Source organism: Tetrahymena thermophila (assembly GCF_000189635.1).
Source record: "Tetrahymena thermophila SB210 genomic scaffold scf_8254803, whole genome shotgun sequence".
Classification (NCBI taxonomy): domain Eukaryota; phylum Ciliophora; class Oligohymenophorea; order Hymenostomatida; family Tetrahymenidae; genus Tetrahymena; species Tetrahymena thermophila.
This window is the reverse complement of record NW_002476559.1, coordinates 1964252-1984524: the sequence shown is the minus strand read 5'-3', so window position 1 is coordinate 1984524 and position 20273 is coordinate 1964252. Positions and strand designations below refer to the sequence as shown.

At 22.1% G+C, this 20273-nt stretch overlaps 9 protein-coding genes across 9 annotated transcripts in view; 5 read left to right on the top strand and 4 right to left on the bottom strand. All coding sequences in view use genetic code 6, as the record gives it.

The window, feature by feature from the left end:
• Positions 1–1033: 1033 nt before the first annotated feature.
• On the top strand, positions 1034–3652 carry TTHERM_00022800 (hypothetical protein; the record flags this gene model as incomplete). The annotated part of the gene is made up of 1 exon (XM_001008465.2): positions 1034–3652. The coding sequence occupies one exon, from the start codon at positions 1034–1036 to the stop codon at positions 3650–3652; it is 2619 nt and encodes an 872-aa protein (XP_001008465.2).
• Positions 3653–4050: 398 nt separating this feature from the next.
• Positions 4051–4733, bottom strand: TTHERM_00022790 (transmembrane protein, putative; the record flags this gene model as incomplete). Its single annotated transcript, XM_001008464.2, has 3 exons — positions 4051–4071; positions 4308–4346; positions 4416–4733. 3 exons carry the CDS (start codon positions 4731–4733, stop codon positions 4051–4053), a joined length of 378 nt encoding a protein of 125 aa, XP_001008464.2.
• Positions 4734–5009: 276 nt separating this feature from the next.
• TTHERM_00022780 (transmembrane protein, putative) lies at positions 5010–5299 on the bottom strand (the record flags this gene model as incomplete). Its single annotated transcript, XM_001008463.1, has 2 exons — positions 5010–5075; positions 5165–5299. 2 exons carry the CDS (start codon positions 5297–5299, stop codon positions 5010–5012), a joined length of 201 nt encoding a protein of 66 aa, XP_001008463.1.
• Positions 5300–5941: 642 nt separating this feature from the next.
• TTHERM_00022770 (hypothetical protein) lies at positions 5942–11342 on the top strand (the record flags this gene model as incomplete). Its single annotated transcript, XM_001008462.3, has 7 exons — positions 5942–6340; positions 6395–6487; positions 6591–6658; positions 6935–7178; positions 7241–7591; positions 7804–8000; positions 8834–11342. The coding sequence occupies exons 1-7, from the start codon at positions 6149–6151 to the stop codon at positions 11340–11342; spliced, it is 3654 nt and encodes a 1217-aa protein (XP_001008462.3). The 5' UTR covers positions 5942–6148.
• A 1144-nt stretch (positions 11343–12486) lies between these two features.
• On the top strand, positions 12487–13536 carry TTHERM_00022750 (tetratricopeptide repeat protein; the record flags this gene model as incomplete). Its single annotated transcript, XM_001008460.1, has 1 exon — positions 12487–13536. The coding sequence occupies one exon, from the start codon at positions 12487–12489 to the stop codon at positions 13534–13536; it is 1050 nt and encodes a 349-aa protein (XP_001008460.1).
• A 496-nt stretch (positions 13537–14032) lies between these two features.
• TTHERM_00021732 (kinase domain protein) lies at positions 14033–16007 on the bottom strand (the record flags this gene model as incomplete). The annotated part of the gene is made up of 6 exons (XM_001471075.2): positions 14033–14123; positions 14366–14455; positions 14660–14749; positions 15010–15108; positions 15335–15424; positions 15565–16007. The coding sequence occupies 6 exons, from the start codon at positions 16005–16007 to the stop codon at positions 14033–14035; spliced, it is 903 nt and encodes a 300-aa protein (XP_001471125.2).
• Positions 16008–16158: 151 nt separating this feature from the next.
• On the bottom strand, positions 16159–16692 carry TTHERM_000019724 (hypothetical protein; the record flags this gene model as incomplete). Its single annotated transcript, XM_012795717.1, has 3 exons — positions 16159–16355; positions 16571–16620; positions 16682–16692. The coding sequence occupies 3 exons, from the start codon at positions 16690–16692 to the stop codon at positions 16159–16161; spliced, it is 258 nt and encodes an 85-aa protein (XP_012651171.1).
• A 983-nt stretch (positions 16693–17675) lies between these two features.
• TTHERM_000019719 (hypothetical protein) lies at positions 17676–18173 on the top strand (the record flags this gene model as incomplete). Its single annotated transcript, XM_012795716.1, has 1 exon — positions 17676–18173. One exon carries the CDS (start codon positions 17676–17678, stop codon positions 18171–18173), a length of 498 nt encoding a protein of 165 aa, XP_012651170.1.
• A 1431-nt stretch (positions 18174–19604) lies between these two features.
• Positions 19605–20273, top strand: part of TTHERM_000019714 (oxalate/formate antiporter protein) — a gene marked incomplete at both ends in the record, with an annotated part of 2090 nt that continues 1421 nt past the window's right edge. The window contains 3 exons of the mRNA XM_012795715.1: positions 19605–19643; positions 19703–19752; positions 20021–20110. Coding sequence (XP_012651169.1) covers positions 19605–19643; positions 19703–19752; positions 20021–20110 — 179 coding nt within the window. The remainder of the gene's footprint in view (positions 19644–19702; positions 19753–20020; positions 20111–20273) is intronic.

Here is a 20273-nt window from a genome sequence, read left to right as displayed (position 1 = left end):
AATATTTGTCAGAGATAAAAAGTAATAATTGCACAGTAGAACTTAAATATTTTTTTTGTTTTATTATTTAAATAAATACTAAATAAAATATGTTTTTAAATTAATCAAATCCTTATTTTCAAATTTTATAAAACATATCATAGTATTTTATAATCAAAAATAAAAGTAACTGATAATATAAGCAATATTTATTTGCTTCTTTGAATAGTATTTTAGAAATTAATAAAATTTAACATTTATTTTTAAAGTAAAACAAGTAATTAAGTATTTTTACGATTATTTTTATTTTTCTGACTGAATATTTTGCATTTATAATTGAATTTTTGCTAGCTATTTTGAGATTTATCAACAATACGTACTTAATAATTTGAATTTAATTAAACAAATTCAATATAAATTTGTATTTAATTCATTTTATTTTAAATTATCTTATTACAAAAATGTTTTAAAGAATGAGAATGATCAGAAAAATTAATTAAAATTACTTGTTTAATATTTTGCTAAAATTTATGTTTAAATTACTTAATAGCTCAACCTTAAAATTATTTTACTTATTTTTTAGTTTAAATAATCTTCAAATAATATTTCCATTAAGCAGTTAAATATATATGTGTGTCAATTCAATCACTTTTAATTATTCTAATTAATTTCAATGATCTTTTTCATCATAATTAATTCCATGCTATTTTTTAAATATCAAAAATAAATAACTTTTAATGGATGAAAATTTAAGCTTTACTATTTATTCTATGCATAATTATTATGGTTAATTATTTTATATATTTATCTTAGTATTTGTAATGTAATAGATTTTATTTATTTTAATTATATTTTTATAAATTAAATAGAGCTTTTATAGGGTTATTGATAGTGGCTGTGGCCTATCTATTAAATATTTCTTAAAATTAATTTGTTGGTTAGTATTTGATTAGGTAATTAAATAAATAAATATAAACAAAGTCATTTCAATATTTCAATTTCATATTTTTTCTTTATTTATGTAATGGATGAAAACAAACAGAAAATATTTAAGATGAAGAAGCTTAATGAGCGATTGCTTACAGCTCCTGATACGAAATTTAGAAGTGCAAGTTTAAAAGTATCTCCAAAATATAAGAATGATAAATAAACCCAAAATCCTCCATAGAAAATAAAAGATCTCCTCAAAATGATGAAAGAACCTCCTAAATTAAATTTTGATAATTCAAGGATCAATCAAATGTGTTAGGTTTTTCCTGAATACATGGAGCAAGCTTTCAATAAGTATGCAGATATTAAAGGAGGAACTAATGCTACAGATTACTAAGAATATTTATAAAAACTTTAAATGGATTCTTTCGATGATATGAAGATTCCAATTGAATCAAATGAGGAATAAATGCTCAATAATCAATTTCATTATTTATATGTAAACATACCATCTTATTCCAATAAACATCAGTATAATCTCAATGATAGAGGAACAGTTTCTACAGCAAACTCTGCTCTTAACTCTGCAAGAAGGAAGTGCTTCACTCCTAATTAACTTTCTGCTAGATCAACTGCTCGCTCATTTGAGGACACTCTTCGTTAAACAAAAAATGCTAATAAAACTAATAACGTTCAATTCTACGATAGTCAAATTAACAATCGCATTCAATCTAGAGGAGATTTTATTAAAGTTAGGGATTTTAGCAATTCTTTTAACAATTCCAGATATTACAGAGCTAACTCTGCATAGGAGAGTGCTAATGAAAGCTTACTTCAAAAAACATAAAATTCGTTCATTATAAATAAACCTACTGACATATCTTGCAATAGGAATATAACAACTAGTCAATCTAGAAGAAGTAAGTATTCCCATCTTGAAGGGAGAAAATTAAGAAATGAATTAGTGAATACTTCTTCTAATAACTTTTATGGTGTAAACACCTAGGGTATTGATTAACAAAATTCACCTTCTAACAAGAATAAATCGTTTTAAATTTAAGAGCAAGGTGATTATTCTACCAAATTCATAACTGAACCTTCTGACATTAATTTTCGACCTTCAACAAGCATGAATAAAAACTTTTATGAATAAAAGACAAATAATTCAGGATTTTAATTCAATAATTGCAATATGAGAGTTTAAAATAATTTTATTAATTAAAATGTAAATGACCCAATGAATGATCAATTTTTAGCTTAAGATTAGATTAGGAATGACACTTTTGTTCCAAATCTCATCAATATAAAAAAAAGAGAGAAAAAGGAGGTAGCTGAATGGAAATATATTGAATTTGTTCATGAAAGGAAATCTCTTTCTATGCAACCAGATAGCTAAAAAGTAAATTCGATAATCAAAAAAGTTTAGTTAAACTAAATACCAAAGAACTGCTCATTGAATAGCTAGATAGAGAGGTCTTAGCTTCAAAGGTATTTTGATTAATTTCTAATAACTTCGAAGCCAGCAACACCTACAAAAATTAAAGAAATTAGGCAGAGATTAGCAGTGAGTAAAGATATACTGAGAGAATAAGGTTTGTAGAATGATGTTTCTAGAAATCCTGTTAAGAAGAAAATAAATTAAATATTATAAAAAAGCAACCAAGATTTGCAGTCATTTTCTTCACCTTCTTTTGTAAAAAATGAAAATTTTGATGATCCTGCGTTCTTTTTAAAGAACAGACTTTCTCCAAGCAAAATTAACTACAAAGAAAAGATTTAAAATATAGATGAAATGGAAGACGCTATTCCTGAAGTTTTTGATGAAGATAATTATGTAGAAACTACTCCAAATAAAATGAATAGCAGTCCTGATTTTTAGAATGATAAAAAGACTTTCACGAAATTGGAAGAAATTGCTAATTGCTCCTCATCAGAAGAAGAGGAAGAAGTTGAAGAAGAGGATTTATAAATTTATAAGGAAAATTCTGATGATGAATATGATGAGAACGATTTAGAGGAGAAATAAAAGAAACTAGAAATTTTAAAGCAGAGAAAAGCGAGAAGAAGCAAAAATATAAAATTTTGGGAGAAGTCAGCAAAAGAATCCTTCGTTAAATCTCCAGAAAATGACAAAAAATCTTATCTTAGAAACACTATTTCAAGCTAAAAGCAAAAAAGAATGATAGAAGATATAGAAGGAGAAACAAATTAAAAGAAAATAAACACTGAATAAAAGCAAGCCCTTACATAAGTAAACAATATTTTGAATGCCTGCTAAAAGGTTAAAAGACAAAACAAAATCGATAATAAAATTTTCAAAAAAGCTCATAATGAAGTGAATAAAAATATCAACAAGTTTGTTGATTTTCTGCCAAAAGGAGAAGAGGAAGAAGATAATTTTGAGTAAGACATAAAAGAAATCATAAGAGATCAGAAACTACATGATTTTTTATAAAAGCAAATGATAATCGATTACGAAGATTCAATTCAGTAGTTAAAGGCAAATAGAACCTAAAATTAATAAATCAAAGATTTATCAAGACCAAAAGAAATCATAACTTTCGTTAAAAATAACATATTAGATTCTGTTATAAGAAATCCTGCCTTCTACAACCACCTACTTACCGATACAAGGAAAAAGAGGCTCTAAGAAGACAAAATTAAAATAAAATCGTATGTTAACTAGTAGGATAAAGACATGTCAAAGCTTGTCAAATATTCAGATTTCATAAGTTTTAAATGAATTTTATTTAAATTCTGAATCAAATTAATAATTAATTAATTAAAAAAATAAATAAATAAATTTATTTTAAAATAAAAAATCAATCTGAGAGTAAGTTTTAAAAATAAAATTTATAACTTTTGTTAATTATAAATATTAAAAAAACTTTAGGTATGTATCATGTATATATTTTATTAATATGTTAAATTGTTTGTTGTTTGTGTTTTCAATTTGTTTATCCTTAATATTATTCACACTATATTTATTTATTTATGATTTGATTTGATTTCTAAATTTTAAAAAAATAAACTAATTTTAATTGTCTAAATTATTTTATTACAAATTTAGAAACAAAATAAATATAGAAAGAACATGCATGTAGTTTATATAGATTAAATAAATGAAAATATTTCCTTCTTTCAGCCTGGATTGAACAAACTCTAAGTTTAATAAATGAAATAAATGTAGAATTAAATATTAAAATTTTGATCTAATTTAATATATTTGCTTTATAAATAAGTACTAACTATTCCAAAAGAATTTAGAAATATTAAGCTTATTATATAACTTTTTCAAAGCGCTTTGGTAAATAAAATAAATTTCCTATTAAGGAAACTTTAACTGAAATAAATAACTTTAAAGGCAATTGAAATATTTATTAAATGAAAAATTTTACGTATAAAATGGTAACAGTTCCTACAGTTAGCCCAGCAGCCTAAGATTTATTTTTAAGAAAATGAAAAAAATTTTTAATTTTGATTGTATAATTACAAATCATTTTTACCAGACCGCATCCAAAAATTCCCACAATTATCTTGTAATGCAAATCGCTAATCCAGTATTCTTGCTATTCTTTCTCAGCTGCATGTATAACATTATCTTTTTGTTCTTTATTATGTTCCTCCATTTGATAGAAAACAGCACAAATACTATGACTTTATTGTCTGTCTGTCTGTCCTTCCTTTTTTTACAAGTATTAAATTTACAAGATTAATAAAATATATGCATTCATATGTGAATGAAATTAAGAACTAAAAACAAACAAATAAACAAATAATGCTTTGAATATCTTTGCTCTAAACAAATAAGTATTACAAAGCATGATAATAATTTGAAAATAAATAGGTTTTTGAGTGTTTAAAATACTTATTAAATATCACCAATTCCATTACAAGAGTTATAGAAAAACATAGAACTGATCAAATAATTCTTGATATAAATATTTATTGATTAGGTAAAAGAAATAATAGTATTTTTGTGATATTTTGATTGATTAAATCTGCAAACAAACAAACAAATTAATATTCATTTTTTACTTGTAAGTAGAATAAATATTTCTATTTTTATTATTCTTTATATAACTCTACTTCCAACTCTTTCAAGCACTTTTATTCAAGAAAAGACTACCCATGATCTTAATGACTCCGACTGTCATTCCACTTGCCTTTTTTTAGTTTACATTAATAAAATAAACATTATTTATTTTAAGCTTTTATCAAAATAAATTTATTTTTTCATTAAATTAATTATTACCAGAGCAGTTCCAAGTAAACCAAAAATAAGCTTAAATTAAAATTCTGTGAAAATTGGAGGCTTGATATTTGCGTTTTATTATCTAGCAACGTTACTGCTGATGTTACCTTCCTGAATTAAATTATGTTATTCCATTTTACTGATAAATTATTTAATTTGTTATTGATTTATTTGCTTTCTTGCTTAATTGGTTGCTTGTTTTTGATGGTTTTTTTTTCGTTTATCAAAAACTTTAATAATTTAATTAATTTAAAATGTCTATTTCACTGGTTTTTGAATATTTTGCTATACTGTTAGTATTTATTTATTTATTTGAAAGGATCTACTTAAATTTTAAACTAAAATTGAAAATATCTTTAAATTAATTCACTCTTAATTGTTCAAAAAGGTATTTTTTTAATTTAATCAAAAAAAATGCACTTTAGTCAATTGTAACATATTTTCATGAGCTAGTGAGCGAGGAATGCCAAAGATTGAGTTGAATTGAATTAGAATTAACAAATTAGACTCATAGAAAAATTAAAGTAAATTTAAATTAATAATTACTCGCCGAATTTACAATCAATAAATTAGTCACCAAAAACAAATAGAGGATGGATTAAAAAAATCTTTGATGAAAAAAAATAGCTAAAGAAGATTTTTTATTTGGTTGATGATTGATTGATTGATCTATCGATTGATCGATCGATCGATTTAATAATTATTTATTTAATTAAGCAAATAAACAAACACTCTTTAAATTACTTTTGATAAAACTTTTTATTAATAATAAATAGAAAGATAGATAGATCATTATAAATTTTTTGCATAATTCCAAAAAAAAAGAATTATTCATATATTTATTTATTGAATTAATTAATAAGCCTTAATTAATATACAAAGTAGTAGCTAAAACGGAAAGATTGCACATACATTTTCACAAACAAACAAACATAAAAGCAAAGAAATACTTTAAAATAGCAATCCAAATTAAAAGGTTAAATCATGCTAAAAAACAGCGATCAGTACAAAAGAACTAGGAAAGACCACGTGCTCAACAATGAGGCAATCAAGTTAAAAAAGGAATATTGCGAAAATTGTTTTGTCCAATTCAAAATAGTTAATTTAAAATTCTCGCACAATTGCAAGAGATGCTTTAGAACAGTTTGTCACTCTTGTGGAGCATAGAGAGAGAAGGTAAAGATAATTCTAAATGTAAACTAATAATTTTGACTGATTTGTATTATAAAGATTATAGGATGCCTCGAAAAACCTGAGCAAAACCATAGAATTTGCAATATGTGCAAAGAAGAGAGAAATTAGATAGAATACTTCATACAAAAGGTATTTCAAAATTAAACATTTTAGGTCTTGAAACAAAGAAATATTGACAAAACTTGAACTAAGATTGAAAAAATTAATATTTTATTTTTTAATAAATGCAAAGCACAACTTGAGATGGGGCCAATCCTCCTAAATTTGCGATAGATGGCTTGAATCACTTGGACTTCTCTAGTAATTAATTATAGTTCTTCTTTGTGTTGCAACAAAAAAAAATATGTCAAATAGGCAACCAAAGATAATTCATTGAAATCATTAAAGCAAATTTTATAAAAGCAAAATAGAATAAATGATTTTAAAGAAAATGTTTTGTTTGAATAACAAACATACAAACAAACAAAAGGAAATAATGAATAAAATTGGCTATAGAAAAATAAATAAATAATTAGCTTTTCTTATATAAAAATATACTTAGTTACTGAATTTATTTACTGATTTTTAAAAATTTAGATAGAAAAAAGAGCTCAACCAAGAATATCAGGTTTTGGCGGATTAAATTAAAAAGAATTGGAACGAATTTGAATTGAAAACACCAGAATTAGCGTAGGTCAAGAAAGATTTAAAGGATTTCCATGCATGTGCAATTAAATACAACTATTCTTTTTGCGAAGTGTTATTCTGTCTTTAAGGAGATATGTCAAATGAAATAATTTCTTAAGAAATCTACAACATCATGGTTCGTTTCCTCTTCAAAGTAATCAAATTTAATTAAAAAAGTATTTTTTAGAATTTTGTAACCTTTAACTGTAAAAATAGTTCCCAGAAGTAGGCTACACAAGAGAATATTTAAAAATTCTAACTTTTCTGATGTGTTTCTGCACACAACAGGAAGCATATTTTATTTTCACGAACATAATATACTACGTAATACCTCCTCCTCTCTACCCAAAAGAGGCAAAAAAAAACAAAATGGAGACAGTTGAAAAGTATCTACAATATATTATCGATGACATAGTTGACCAAAAGGGGTTCGGAGAAGAAAACATCTTGCTAGTCAAATAATTTCTCTCCGGTAGTTATTTCCTTTACTATTAGAGCTTTTTCATCAATTATCTGCAATTCTAAGTATGCTTTGCCATGATAGACAATATCATCATGAAGAGAGATGTAAAAATTTTCATTGACAATAACAACTTTCATTCATTTTAATTGATAATTTTTTATAAAGTTATACCTCAATCATTTATATAAAAGCGCGAAATTTCTTTAACTTGATTGAATTCTAAAATATAAAATAAAATATTAAATAATTCAAGAATATTAATGAAAAAATTTACCTTTTTATTGCTTTAATAAAAATTCTATCAAAATTAAAATAGTTTAAGGAATTGGAGAAATATATCAAAGCTGTTTCTTTTAAGCATATTGTCAACATGAGATAGGTTGGCTCAAATACCGACTAGTTGAATGAAGTTATCTTGAGATGGACCACAAAAATTAGTGATTTAGATTAAATCATTGCAAAGAATTTCAAAAACATTACTCACCAATACCATTTAGACTTGATTGACAAAAAGTAAAAAATAATTATATTTATTTCTTAAATGAAAATTTATTGCCTATGCAATTTTAGAATTTCTTTAAACATATAGACAGATATTTAGATAGTTGGTTAGTTAGATAGATATTTAGATAGATTCCAATAATAAATTAAATATTTTTATGAAAGCAAGCAACTAAATAACAACTGATCAGGTTTTAAATTTTTATTTAAAAATAAAAACAAACAAACAAAAAATAAAGATTGATTGATTGATTGATTAATTGATCTCAAATTTTTAGATAACATTAATACAATAATTAATAAAAAATTTATAGTCTACAAATTTAGCCTGCTTAATCACTCTGATTACTATCAAAAATTAATAATTTCGATCAAGCATAATCAAAAAATAAAAAAATAAATAAATTTCGAGCAAAGGAAGAAAAATTAATCAGTGACATAATTTTTTCTCTCTCTCTCTTATCTAATATTACTTACAAATTTTCACTATAATAAAGTTAAATTTTCAGGAAAGTAAATTAAATTTTTAATTTGATTAAAGGCTGATTTTTTTTATCTTTCTATAAATAAATCAAATAAATTACATTAAAAAAATAAAATAATAAAAAATGGTAAAAATTATTTTATTTAAATGAATGAAAGATATTTAAAATGTTATCAGGAAAAGTGATACAATTATTTCAAATTTAAACTAAGTTTTCACAATTTATTTTATTTGAAACAAATATTAATTAAAAACGGATATTTAAACAATTTAATTGAATATTTGAATTATTGCATTTATGAAATTAAATAAAATGAATTTTATTAAAAAAGAAATTAAAATAATTTTTACTTTTAAATAGTGAACATAATTTGTAAAAAAAACAATCTAATAAAGATTAATCAAAGACGATAGATGAATTAAAAGGGGACTTAGAAACTATGAATTAATATTCCAAGGCTGTTTACGATGATTTGTAAAAGAAAATTCAGGAATTCGATACTCTTAAGGCTGAATAGGATGTCACTAGAAAGGAATATGAGAACTTAAAAAGAGAACTTGAAAATTTAAAAAAGGAACCTAAGAAAACTTAATTTGATGAATAACAATTTAACCAATTAAAGAGCTAATTTGAAAAAAAATTAAAAGAACTTGAAAATGATAATAAAAATTTGAAGATTGAGGTATTTGAAAATAACATGTAAGCAATGAAGATGAACAAGTCTCGTGAGGATGAATTGATGGCATTGAATAAAAAATTACAGGAAGCACTTGAAAATCTTAAACAAGAGCAAATGAAAGTAAAGAGTTTGCAAAGTGAGTTAGATTAAATGAAAAAAACATTTAGCGAAAATGAGAAAAAATATGTTGAAATTATAAATCAAGAAAGAATGAAAGTAAATAATTTGACCAGTCAATGTACCAATCTAACAAATCAATGCAAAATGATGTAACAAAAATTATAATAGTAATAGCAATAGACACCATAAACACAGACATTTTAGTCATAATCGTAGTTTTCTTCTTCTCCTCAATCTTAGGTTTTGTAAGTTCCATTATCGAATGGGCAAGAGTCTAGCAGAGTCGGAAGTTCTTAGACACTTCAGCTACCCAAAAATAATTTAAGTATTCAAACATCACCAAATAATAGCTCGATATCTACTCCTAGACTGCCTTCTTCTCCTAATGATTCGAAGTAGAATAGTATGACAGCCATTCCACCTTCTCCTAATGGACACTCTCCCACTAGAAGCAGCTCTACTTCGAAAGCAGATCCTCTTGTCTTGCAAGTATCTTAATAATAGCAATAGATATAATAGTAGCAATCAATTATGAACTAAATGAGATAAAAAGGTTAACAAATTTCTTAATAGTTGATGCAAGCATAAAAAGATCTTTAGCAAAAAGACAGCTAAATTAAAGAAATGGAGTAAAAGCTTGAAACTTTTACTAAAAAAATAGAATAATAGTAAGGACTTGAAAAACAATGCTAGATGCTAATGGTAGTTCAAAGAGATGCATAATAAAAAGACAATTTTATTAGAGAGAGGGATTAAAAAATATAAGCATAGATGAAGAAAATTGAAGAATTGCAAGAAGAACTAGAAGGAAAAGATAAACATTTCACATCTTATGAGAATAATTGCAAAATTACACTCGATAAATTCAAATAAGATTTCATTGAAAAGGATTAGAAAATCGCTGATTTAGCTTAAAAACTTCAGAAAGCTCAGCAATAAGTTGAAAGATTAATCACCCAAGCTAATACTTAGGAAAAGAATTCAGAGTAACTGTTTGAAATGCAATTAGGTTAGAAATAGGCTAGCATAGAATAAAAAGTACACATTATAAGGGAAAAAGAAGAAGAATTAAATCAAACAAAAATTAAAAATGTAGAATTCTAAAAGTAGTTTAAAAGCTTGGAAAAATAAATTTAAGTTTTACAAAATGAGAAGGCAGAATTACAAGAAAAGATAACTAATCTGCAGGAGGAAATATAAAATAAGGACTAGTTGCTTTAGAAATTTTAAGAGTCTATTAGCAGTCAAGATTTCTTTAACGAAAAGGAAAAAATTTTAATAGATAGAGAAAAACAGCTATCTGCTAAAAGTTAGCAGCTTGAAAAATAAAAGTAAGACCTTGTTGTTAAAAGTGAGGAGTTGAAAACACAAGAAGAAAAATTACAGCAATTAGAGAGCTAATTGAAAGAGTAACAATTGCAGCTTCTTGAAAAATAAGAAGAAATCTCAGAAACACAAAATAAATTAAAATAACAAGAAGCAGAGCTAAAGAAAAAGAGTAATTAAATTCTGAGTGGCTAAGAATCTCTTGTGCAAAAATAAGTACAATTATAAGAAAAAGAGAATTAATTGTTGTAGAAAGAATCAGAAATAGTAAAAGAAAAAGAGGAAATGAACAACTAGCTGACAAGCATTACATCTTAAAAGAAGTAATTGGTTATTTAAGAAGCAGCGTTAAACAAAAGCAAGGAGGACTTCAAAACTAAGGAATCTAATTTCTCCCAAAAACAAAAATACTTGTAAGATTTGTAGAATAAAATAAACGAATAGCAATAAGAGTTGGTCAAGCAAAAGGAGATTTTGCTAGAAGAAAGAAGAGCTGTCTAAAGTAAACTCGGAGAACTAGATACAATAGGAAAATCTGCTGTAGAAGAGGAGTCTTTGAAGAGACAAAAACAAGTCAAAGATTTAGGAGAATTCCTTTAAAAGATGGAAACTAAGTTAAAAGGAGTCCACCAAAAAATGAAAGAAGATTGTGAACTCATAAGCAACTAAATTGGATTAAACATTGATCTGGTTGATGATAACTTCAATAATCTACAATAACAATAAGAAGTATAGGCAAATTGATTAATGCAAATATTCTTTCATTCATTATTCTATTAAATCATTACAATTCAACTCAAAAAAACAAACAAAAAAACAAATAAACAAATCTATCTTTTAATGAAGATTTTTAAATTATTAGCAAAAAAAATATTCAATTAAAAAATATTTTAAAAAATACATATTTTTTCTAAAGAATCTCATTTACACAATATACATCTATCTATCTATTTATCTATCTATCTGTTAACACATTTATCTATCATTTGTGTATTTATTTTATTTGTAACCATAGATATACCTAACTAAGATTTTAATTTTTATAAAATTGAAATTTATTAATATTTCTTATAAATAATAATTAATTTTACTTTTTTATTGCAGAATATTATTTTTTTATTTTTCTAAATAAAATTAATATCCAATATTTTTAACAATTGTGAAAAGACAATATGAGTGAATGAATATACTTATTTTTATTTGTCTCAAATAAAAAACACTTATTAATTAATTAATTCTGTTTAAAATAATTCTTTTTAAAATATTTTATCTTATCATTTATTTTAAGCCATTTGTTATTTATTGAATTATCAATTAGATAAGTTGAAATATATTTACAAAAATATTTATTTATTTATCTATTACTTCAATCTTTAATATTTTGTCATATATAAAAATTAAATTCAATTTAAAAAGATACATGCCATGCATTCAAGGTATTAAATTCTTATTGATTTTAAAAAATATAATTTATCTTAATAGATAGAATATATATTTGATATATTTTAATATATCTTAATTTAATCAATTTGAAAATAGTTTTCTTAGAATATTTAATTTATAAATATACTTTGTTTGAACTATTATTTAGATTGATTAAAGGGCAAATTTTAATCTCATTAGTTGATTAAAAATAATTTGTTTGAGTTTGAAGTGAATATCTGAAATATATAATATTGATTACTTATTATTTATTATCTAACTAATAGATGCTATTATTTTGAATCAATGAATTTTTGCTTGTTTGTTTGTTTTTTACCGCATTTTCTTTTGATACAAAATTTGATTAATTTTTATTTTTGATATTGATTAACAAATAATCAAAATTTTAATTAGTTAATTGATAAATTAAAAAGTAAGTAAGTAAGTAAGTAGAAGAAGATATAATATGGAATTTGAAGATACTGTGCTTCAATTAAGTGAATCAAATGAATAAAAACTCTTATCAAAGCTTGATGATGTTGAATAAAAACTTAATTAAGATCCTAATAGCTTGTAATTTATTTTATTGAAATGCTTTTTATTGATTGCTTTGGATCAAGAAGAAGATGCTGTAAAAATATTCTTGGATTCTGGTTATGATTATAGATTAAAAGAAATTGACGAAATATCAATAAGCTGGGATTAAATGATAGAAAATAATTAATTGCAAGAAGCTTATGATACACTAAATGACACTCTCATAAAATACCCATTAAGTATAAGCATTTTATCAAGAATGAGATCAGTAGTAGAGAAAATGGAAAATAAAGATCTTATAGATAGATGCAAGATTAAAATAGAAGCAGCATTCTATGCTTGGAATCTTCTCTTTATTTCAATTGCAAATTTTTTTTTAAGTCTAAAAGAATACGATAATGCAATTAATACATTAAATAATTTACTTGTTTTGTTTCCTGTATCGGCTGCTGCTTACCATTTAAGAGGCATTTGCTATTTAAATATTGATAAATATGAAGAAGCTTATCAAGACTTGTAAAAAGCGGTTGAGTACAAACCAGAAAATATTTAGTTCAACTTCAGTTTAGCATAATGCCAATTTAAATTTGAGAAATTTGAAGATTCAATACAAACTTATTAAAAAATTATAGATTTAGATAAAAATAAAGTTGGTGCCTATATAAAAATGGCTCAGGCTTTAGTTCGTCTTAAAAAAATAGATGAATCCGTGAAGGTACTAAATGATGTATTGAAAATTGATCCACATCTAGATTCTGCTTATTACAATTTAGCTTTAATACTCATTGATAATGAAAGATATTTAGAAGCTGGTTAGATTCTAGTTAAAGCAACTTTATTGATACCATAAAATGTTTCTTTTTATGAACTGCTATCAAGACTTTATAAAAAATAAGGTATGGAATAATTAGCTGATAAATATTTAGATATGGGGGCAGATAATTTATTAGAAAATCTCCTTCTTGGCTTAATTCATTGATTTTATAATCAAAATAACTTCAACTATTTATTAACAAGGAATAAATTTGGAAACCCAAAATTAATTTTCTTCTAATACAAATTGCTTTTCAAATTTTAGATTTTGACAAAAATATAATTAATTACCGTAAATCCTCATTAATTCTCACCAACCCCCCCCCCCCCCAAACTCCAGGAGTACTATATGGTTTGTTGTCTAAAAAATTTATGAAAATAACAAAAATAAATACCTAGTTTTTCTGTCTGTCTAATTCGAACTTAATAAATTATTAATATATATTTACTTAAAATTCTTTACATCTTTTTTTCACTCATAAATTAAATTTGTAAATTTAAAAGGAATGAATTATGTTTTATGAAATTGAGAATAAAACAAACATATTTATTTTAAGTTGTAAGTAAATTTTGAAAATATAAATTTAATTTTATGTTTGTTTGCTAATTAGTAATTAATGACAATTATAAATATTTATTGATTCATTGATTGTGTATGTTCTTCAAATATTTATATTTTTGCATATCAGTCTCTTCATCTTAATAATATTGCCCTTCAATTCTTATCTTGTAGATGGTAACAATCTATTGAAACTTTTATTAATTAATTAATTTATTTGTTGTATAATTTATTAATTAATTTTTAATTTTTATGAAAGATAAATTAACTAAAATTTAAAATATATAAATAAAAAGTATATAAATAACATAAAACAAAACTTAATTTATTGAGAAAAAAATAAATAAACAAAATTATCTTGAAAAAGTTTACATGATTTATTACATCTATCTTTTTCTAAACAAATAAAAATAATAATAAAAAATAATCTTTTTACTTTAAGTTTAGATCCAATTTTGCTAGTTTACTGCATTTTAATATTTCAGAACATAATTTTTGTGCACCTTAGTCGAATATTACATTATTACTTTTATATTTTTTTAATAAATACGTTAATTTATTTCACAAAAAGAAAAAGTTCATGAAAAATATATATTAAACACGTAAATAAATAAAAAATTTATATACAAACTTGAGAATTTTAGTAAAAACAGAAAATAAGAGAATTTCATTTTTTTTATTGCGATTAATAATGAATGCATCAATCAAACAAAAGCAAATAAATAAATACCTTAAGTTGAGAATCAAAATCCTCAGATTTTTCCATTTTGATAAAGCAGAACCTAAGTCAATTGCAATTTGTTGGTGTAACATATTCATACTTATTATTTTTTGAAAAAAACTGTAAATAAAAAGAAAAGAAAAATATTAAACTAGAAAATAATTCAAATGCAAAGTTTATCAATAATTTTGAGATATAAAAAATTCTAGAATCTGAAATAAATAAATAAATGTATTGCATATGTTCAATAAATAAATAAATGTATTGCATATATTCATTCTTTCATTATAGTTTTGTATTTTTTTAATTTAGAGAAAAATAAATAAAAGTAAACTAATTAATTAATTAATTATGTTTACCTAAAGTCTAACTCTAAAGTAGAAAGGTTTGTGCATTTTTCTAAAGCTTATGATAACTCAGATGCTTTATATAAACCATCTTCATCAAATTTGATTGATCTTTTAAATTTTTAAATAGATTTTATTTATTTAAATGAAAGAAGGAAATAGAAAAAAAATTAATGAAAAAGTTTTAAGATGAAAAATTAAAAGTTGAAAACTAAAAGAAATTTTAAGTAAAAATAGATTAGCTTTTAAATGATGGTAAAAAAATAATCAAAGAATAAATCTGATTAAATAGTTTATATTCGCTTTAATAAAATTAGAAAATATAAATTATTTTTACTTAAGTTTTAACCTTAAAGTTGAGAGATTTTTGCCTTTTTACAACACAAGAGCTAATTGTTTTGCACCAGATTTTTATATATAATTATTACTTTTTATAATTAAAGGATATAAAAAAAAGTTAGTTTAATATCTTAATAAATAAATAACTGAATAATCAACATAAATTATGTGTTTCTTAAAATACAAAATATGGAATATGAAAAAAGCAAGCAAACCAACTATTTTTACCTTAAATCTAGTGAAAAAGTTGAAAGATTCATGCATCTTGCTAAAACATTTCCTAAAGCTTTATATAGATCTTAACCTCTATCTGGAGAGATATGATTACTTCTAATTAATTATTTTATAATTTAAGATATAAATTTTTTCTTATTATCTAAAAGACGAGCATATTAAAAAATGAAAAATTAATTAATTAATTTTCTCTAGTTAAAAAATAAAAACTCTAAATAAATATACAAATTAATGAATAAAAAATTAGTGAATCCTAAGCAATAATTTTATAGAGTTTATTAAATAAAAAGTAAAGGAAATATCTAAATATTTTTTTATCTCAAATAAGATTAACAAATATAGTAAATTTCTATCTACCTGAGGTCAATTGTCAAACTTTAGATTTTAGTACAATAAGATAAAGGACGAATTAACTCTAATGCTGTTTCAGATTCCATATTATTAACACTTTTATATTTTTGGAAGTAAATTTAATTCTTAAAGATTTAGAAGAAAATAATAATAATAATAAATATAAAATAAAATTTTAAAATTTAATATTAAATGATTGTATGAAAAATGTATTTATTTATTTACACACTCATTCATTCATAATTAAATATACTTAAAAAAAATAAATTTTTGATTTTTTACTTATTTTATAGTTTGTTTTTCAAGTATTTTGATAATATAAGAAAAATAAATATGTTTACCATAACTCAAATTTGAAAGTTAGGAGATTTTAACATTTTGATAAAGCAGAACCAATTTATTATGCCATTTGAGTAAGTAAATATGATTTAGATCTATTTGTAATGTTAAAAAGAATTAATTAGTAAGGTTATTAAAATTCAAAGAAATAAATTAATGTAAAAAGTATAAAAAAATAAATTTTAATAAAAAAAATATTATTTAAAAAAAGCAAATTTAAAACAAACATTTTTGGATTTATTAGCTTTTTTCAAAAATGATTTCAAAAGTAGGTTGCAATGCTATTTAATATAAATATCAGAAAGTTTACGTAAAATTAAGTTACAGATGACAGAGTTATGGTAGATTAGATTATAAAAACTTTCATTTTAATAAAAAAATAATATGAATAAGATGAAAATAAAATGAAGAAAAAAGTTACAAAATCTACATTATTAAAATACTCTCTATCTTGCTACATTTTTTCTTTTTCTAAATTTGATTTTAAATCTTTTGCTAATAATTAATTATTAAAAAGTTTAAAAGTGCTTTTTCTCATCTTTATAAATTAAATAAAAATTGATATTTTTTAATAGTATCTCAATAAATTTGATGTCTCTAATATGTTATCAGACACTGATCAGGGTATGTAATAAATTACATTAATTAATTAATTTTCTAATTAGTAAAATTTTCTTCCTGACTTATTGGATGAAATTGTGAAAGAACAAATAATTATATCAAAAATTTGATATCTTTTAATGATTGTAAAACTCTGTCTGATCAGTCTGTCTGTAATAAATTATATCAATTAATTTTCAAATTAGTAAATCTTGAATGTATCACTGGATTAAATTGTGAAAGAAAGGCAAATAAATATGTAAAAAATTTTAATATAGCTGTTCCTGCATTTGAAATATCAGGGAGGGATCATGATATCATATATGATTTGTGATATTTCAAATAATTTTTATTTAAAATTGACCTTGCTATGCTACCTAAAAAAAAACTTTTTTTTCGTACCCCCCTTAAGAGTTTTTAGATAATTAAATTAAGATAATAAAAAATATCTCAAATAATCATATATTAAACTTAAATATTAAATTTATTTTTTTGTCAATTTTGATAAAATTTATTAAACACATAATCTGATGATTTACGTAATGTTAAAATAATTGATAATGGAGATTAATTAAGAAGATAAAATTAAAACATATGAAATAAAGAAAAATTATATCATAGATTTGGTTACTTACCTTGCTTGATTATGCTTATGTATTTGGTTCATAAAAGGAGTTAAAAAAACTCTAGACTGACTGATATTGATTAAATACTTTAAAGTTTAATTCAGATTTATTACTGCTGTGACAATAGTTTGTTAGGAGAAAATTAATTACTTAATTGTTTTTACCTGATAATTTAAGAGCATACTTTAAATGAAATATAAAAACTTATTAACATAATAGATTTTATTTTAATTAAATTATATCCAAATTATACTTTATTTTTATAATCAAATGATTAGAATATTAACATATATATCAGATAAATGTATTCACATTAAAGAAAATCCAGATTTTTAATAAAAAGAAGGCAAAAAGAAATACGCCTTATCTAAAAAAAAATTAAAAAATAGAGAGAAGTTTAAAAAAAACATTTTAAAGAAAAAAATAGCAAGAAACTAAGAGTAAAAAATTATTTTTATAAAATTTAATAATAATAATTACTATATATAATTTTTTAAAAATACTGACTAACTTTCTCTAATTATTACTACATTTTTAAACAAATTTTTTAATAAGAAATATTAAGATTATTTAAATAATGTTACTCTAACTAAATAATTCTTTTGTATATCTTACTAAAAGCAAATTTATAAATTAATATTTCATAGTTATAATAATTTATTAATTTTTTTTATCCACTTTTGTTGAATTAGATTTTGATTAATTTCTATTTAATAGTTTTGAAAAAAAAAAAATGATTTAATAGATTAAAAAAGGCTACTAATTAGAAGAAGTAATTATTTATTTATAGATGAATAAGCTTTAAATTTATATTTATTAATTAAAAAAATTTTTAAACTCTTCATTCGAATCTCATTAGGTTCTCTATATTGATTTGAGGTATATTTAATTTATAAATAAATATTATTAATATATATTAATTTTTTTTATTTTTAACTTTCAATTTATTTATTTTTTAATAGATTTTAGCATAATTTTCATTTTCAATTTAAATTTTAATTATTCATTTTTATTATTGCATTAATCTCTCAAATTTGTTTGAAACTTAATGTTATGTAAAAACAGTTTATTTGTTTTGGATAATAATATTTTTTTAATATTTCAATGAATTTAAAACAACGTAATTTACTCTTTTAATTTATTTGATAGCTTTTATTTTTCTTTTTCTTTTTTATTATGCTAGTATTTTTTTTCTTTTAAATTTTTTAATTTAACTAATTAATTTTTCCATTTTTAACTTTTGATTTTATTATTAATTATTATATATGTATATTAATTACCCTATGTTACTGCCTAGTTTTTCAAGGCTGCATACAATTAATACAAATCAAAATAATAAAAAATTTATGAAGGGGGAGGGGTTGATTTTAATTATTGAGGCTATTTGCAGTAGGTATATTATAGTGTATTTAAGATATTATAATTAATATTTGCTATATTTTTTAAAAAATATGATGCAAAGTATGACAATAACTAATCTAGGCTCCAAACTCAACTCCATAGTCATCTTTCTCGTTTCTTTGGGAAATAAATAAATTCTTTTATTAATTTATTATTAAATTTTGTATGCTAATAAGTACATAAATACCCTAATAGATGTATAATAGATAAAGAGTTTACTAATTTTTAAAAAATGTATCTTGAATAATTTTTTTTATTAATAATTTACTTAAATAGGTATAAATGAATTCATTTGAGATAAAGAACTTATAAATAACATTCGTTTGCAAAAAAAACTAATGGGATTAGAGAATAATTAGAGATATCATAAATATTCCCCTCATTACTTGACTTAAATAGAAAAATCTACTAAATAAAAATTATTTTAATAAAATTTAAAAACAGTAATAACTTTTTAGAATTTTACAACCTATAACTGAATTATTACCAATCTCTTTTTCCTGGTATATTTTTAAGTACACTTTTTAAAGCAAATATTAAGTTTAAATAATGAATGTCACATTAACTTAATTTTTTTTTTTGTTATGTCTTCCAAAAAGAAAAATTATAAATGAATATTTCATAATTATAATAACTTATTTATTCTTTCAATCCACTTATATTTTATTAAATTTCAATTAATTGTTATTCAATATTTTTGAGAAGAAAAAAAAATAAATGGATTAATAGATTAATCATTACAACCAATTAGAAGAAGTAATTATTTATTTTTTGATGAATATTCTTTAAATTTATTTTTATTTAAAAAAAAAAAGTTTTTAAACTCATCACTCTAATCTCATTAGGTTCTACATATTACTCTGAAGTAAATAAATATATTAATAAAAAAATATTACTATTGTTTTTGTTTTTTATATTTAACTTTAAATGTATTTTTAATTTTATTTTATTAAGAAATTTTCATTTATATTGATTGATTGATTCATTTTTATTTTTGCAAATATTTTTTTAGTTATTTTACACTTTTCATTATTAATATTGATTATTTATTTTTTATAATTTTATATTTTTTCTTCGTTTTTTCGTTTTAACTAACTAATTACTAATATATTTTTTCTTCAATATTTAAAAAGATAGAATAAAATTGGTGACGAAGTTGCATCTATCATAAGTTCTGCTTTAGCAAATTGCAACAATCTCTAAAATTTGACACTTGATCTTGAGTAAAAACAGTTTTTTTGTTTGTTTGTTTTGAATTGTGATATTTTTAAATATAAAAATAAATTTAAAACAATAGAACTCTTTTAATTTATTTGAAAGTTTTTATTTGGTTTATTTTTTTTTTTTTTTGGCATTATCTTTTTTTCTTCTTTTATTTGTTAATTT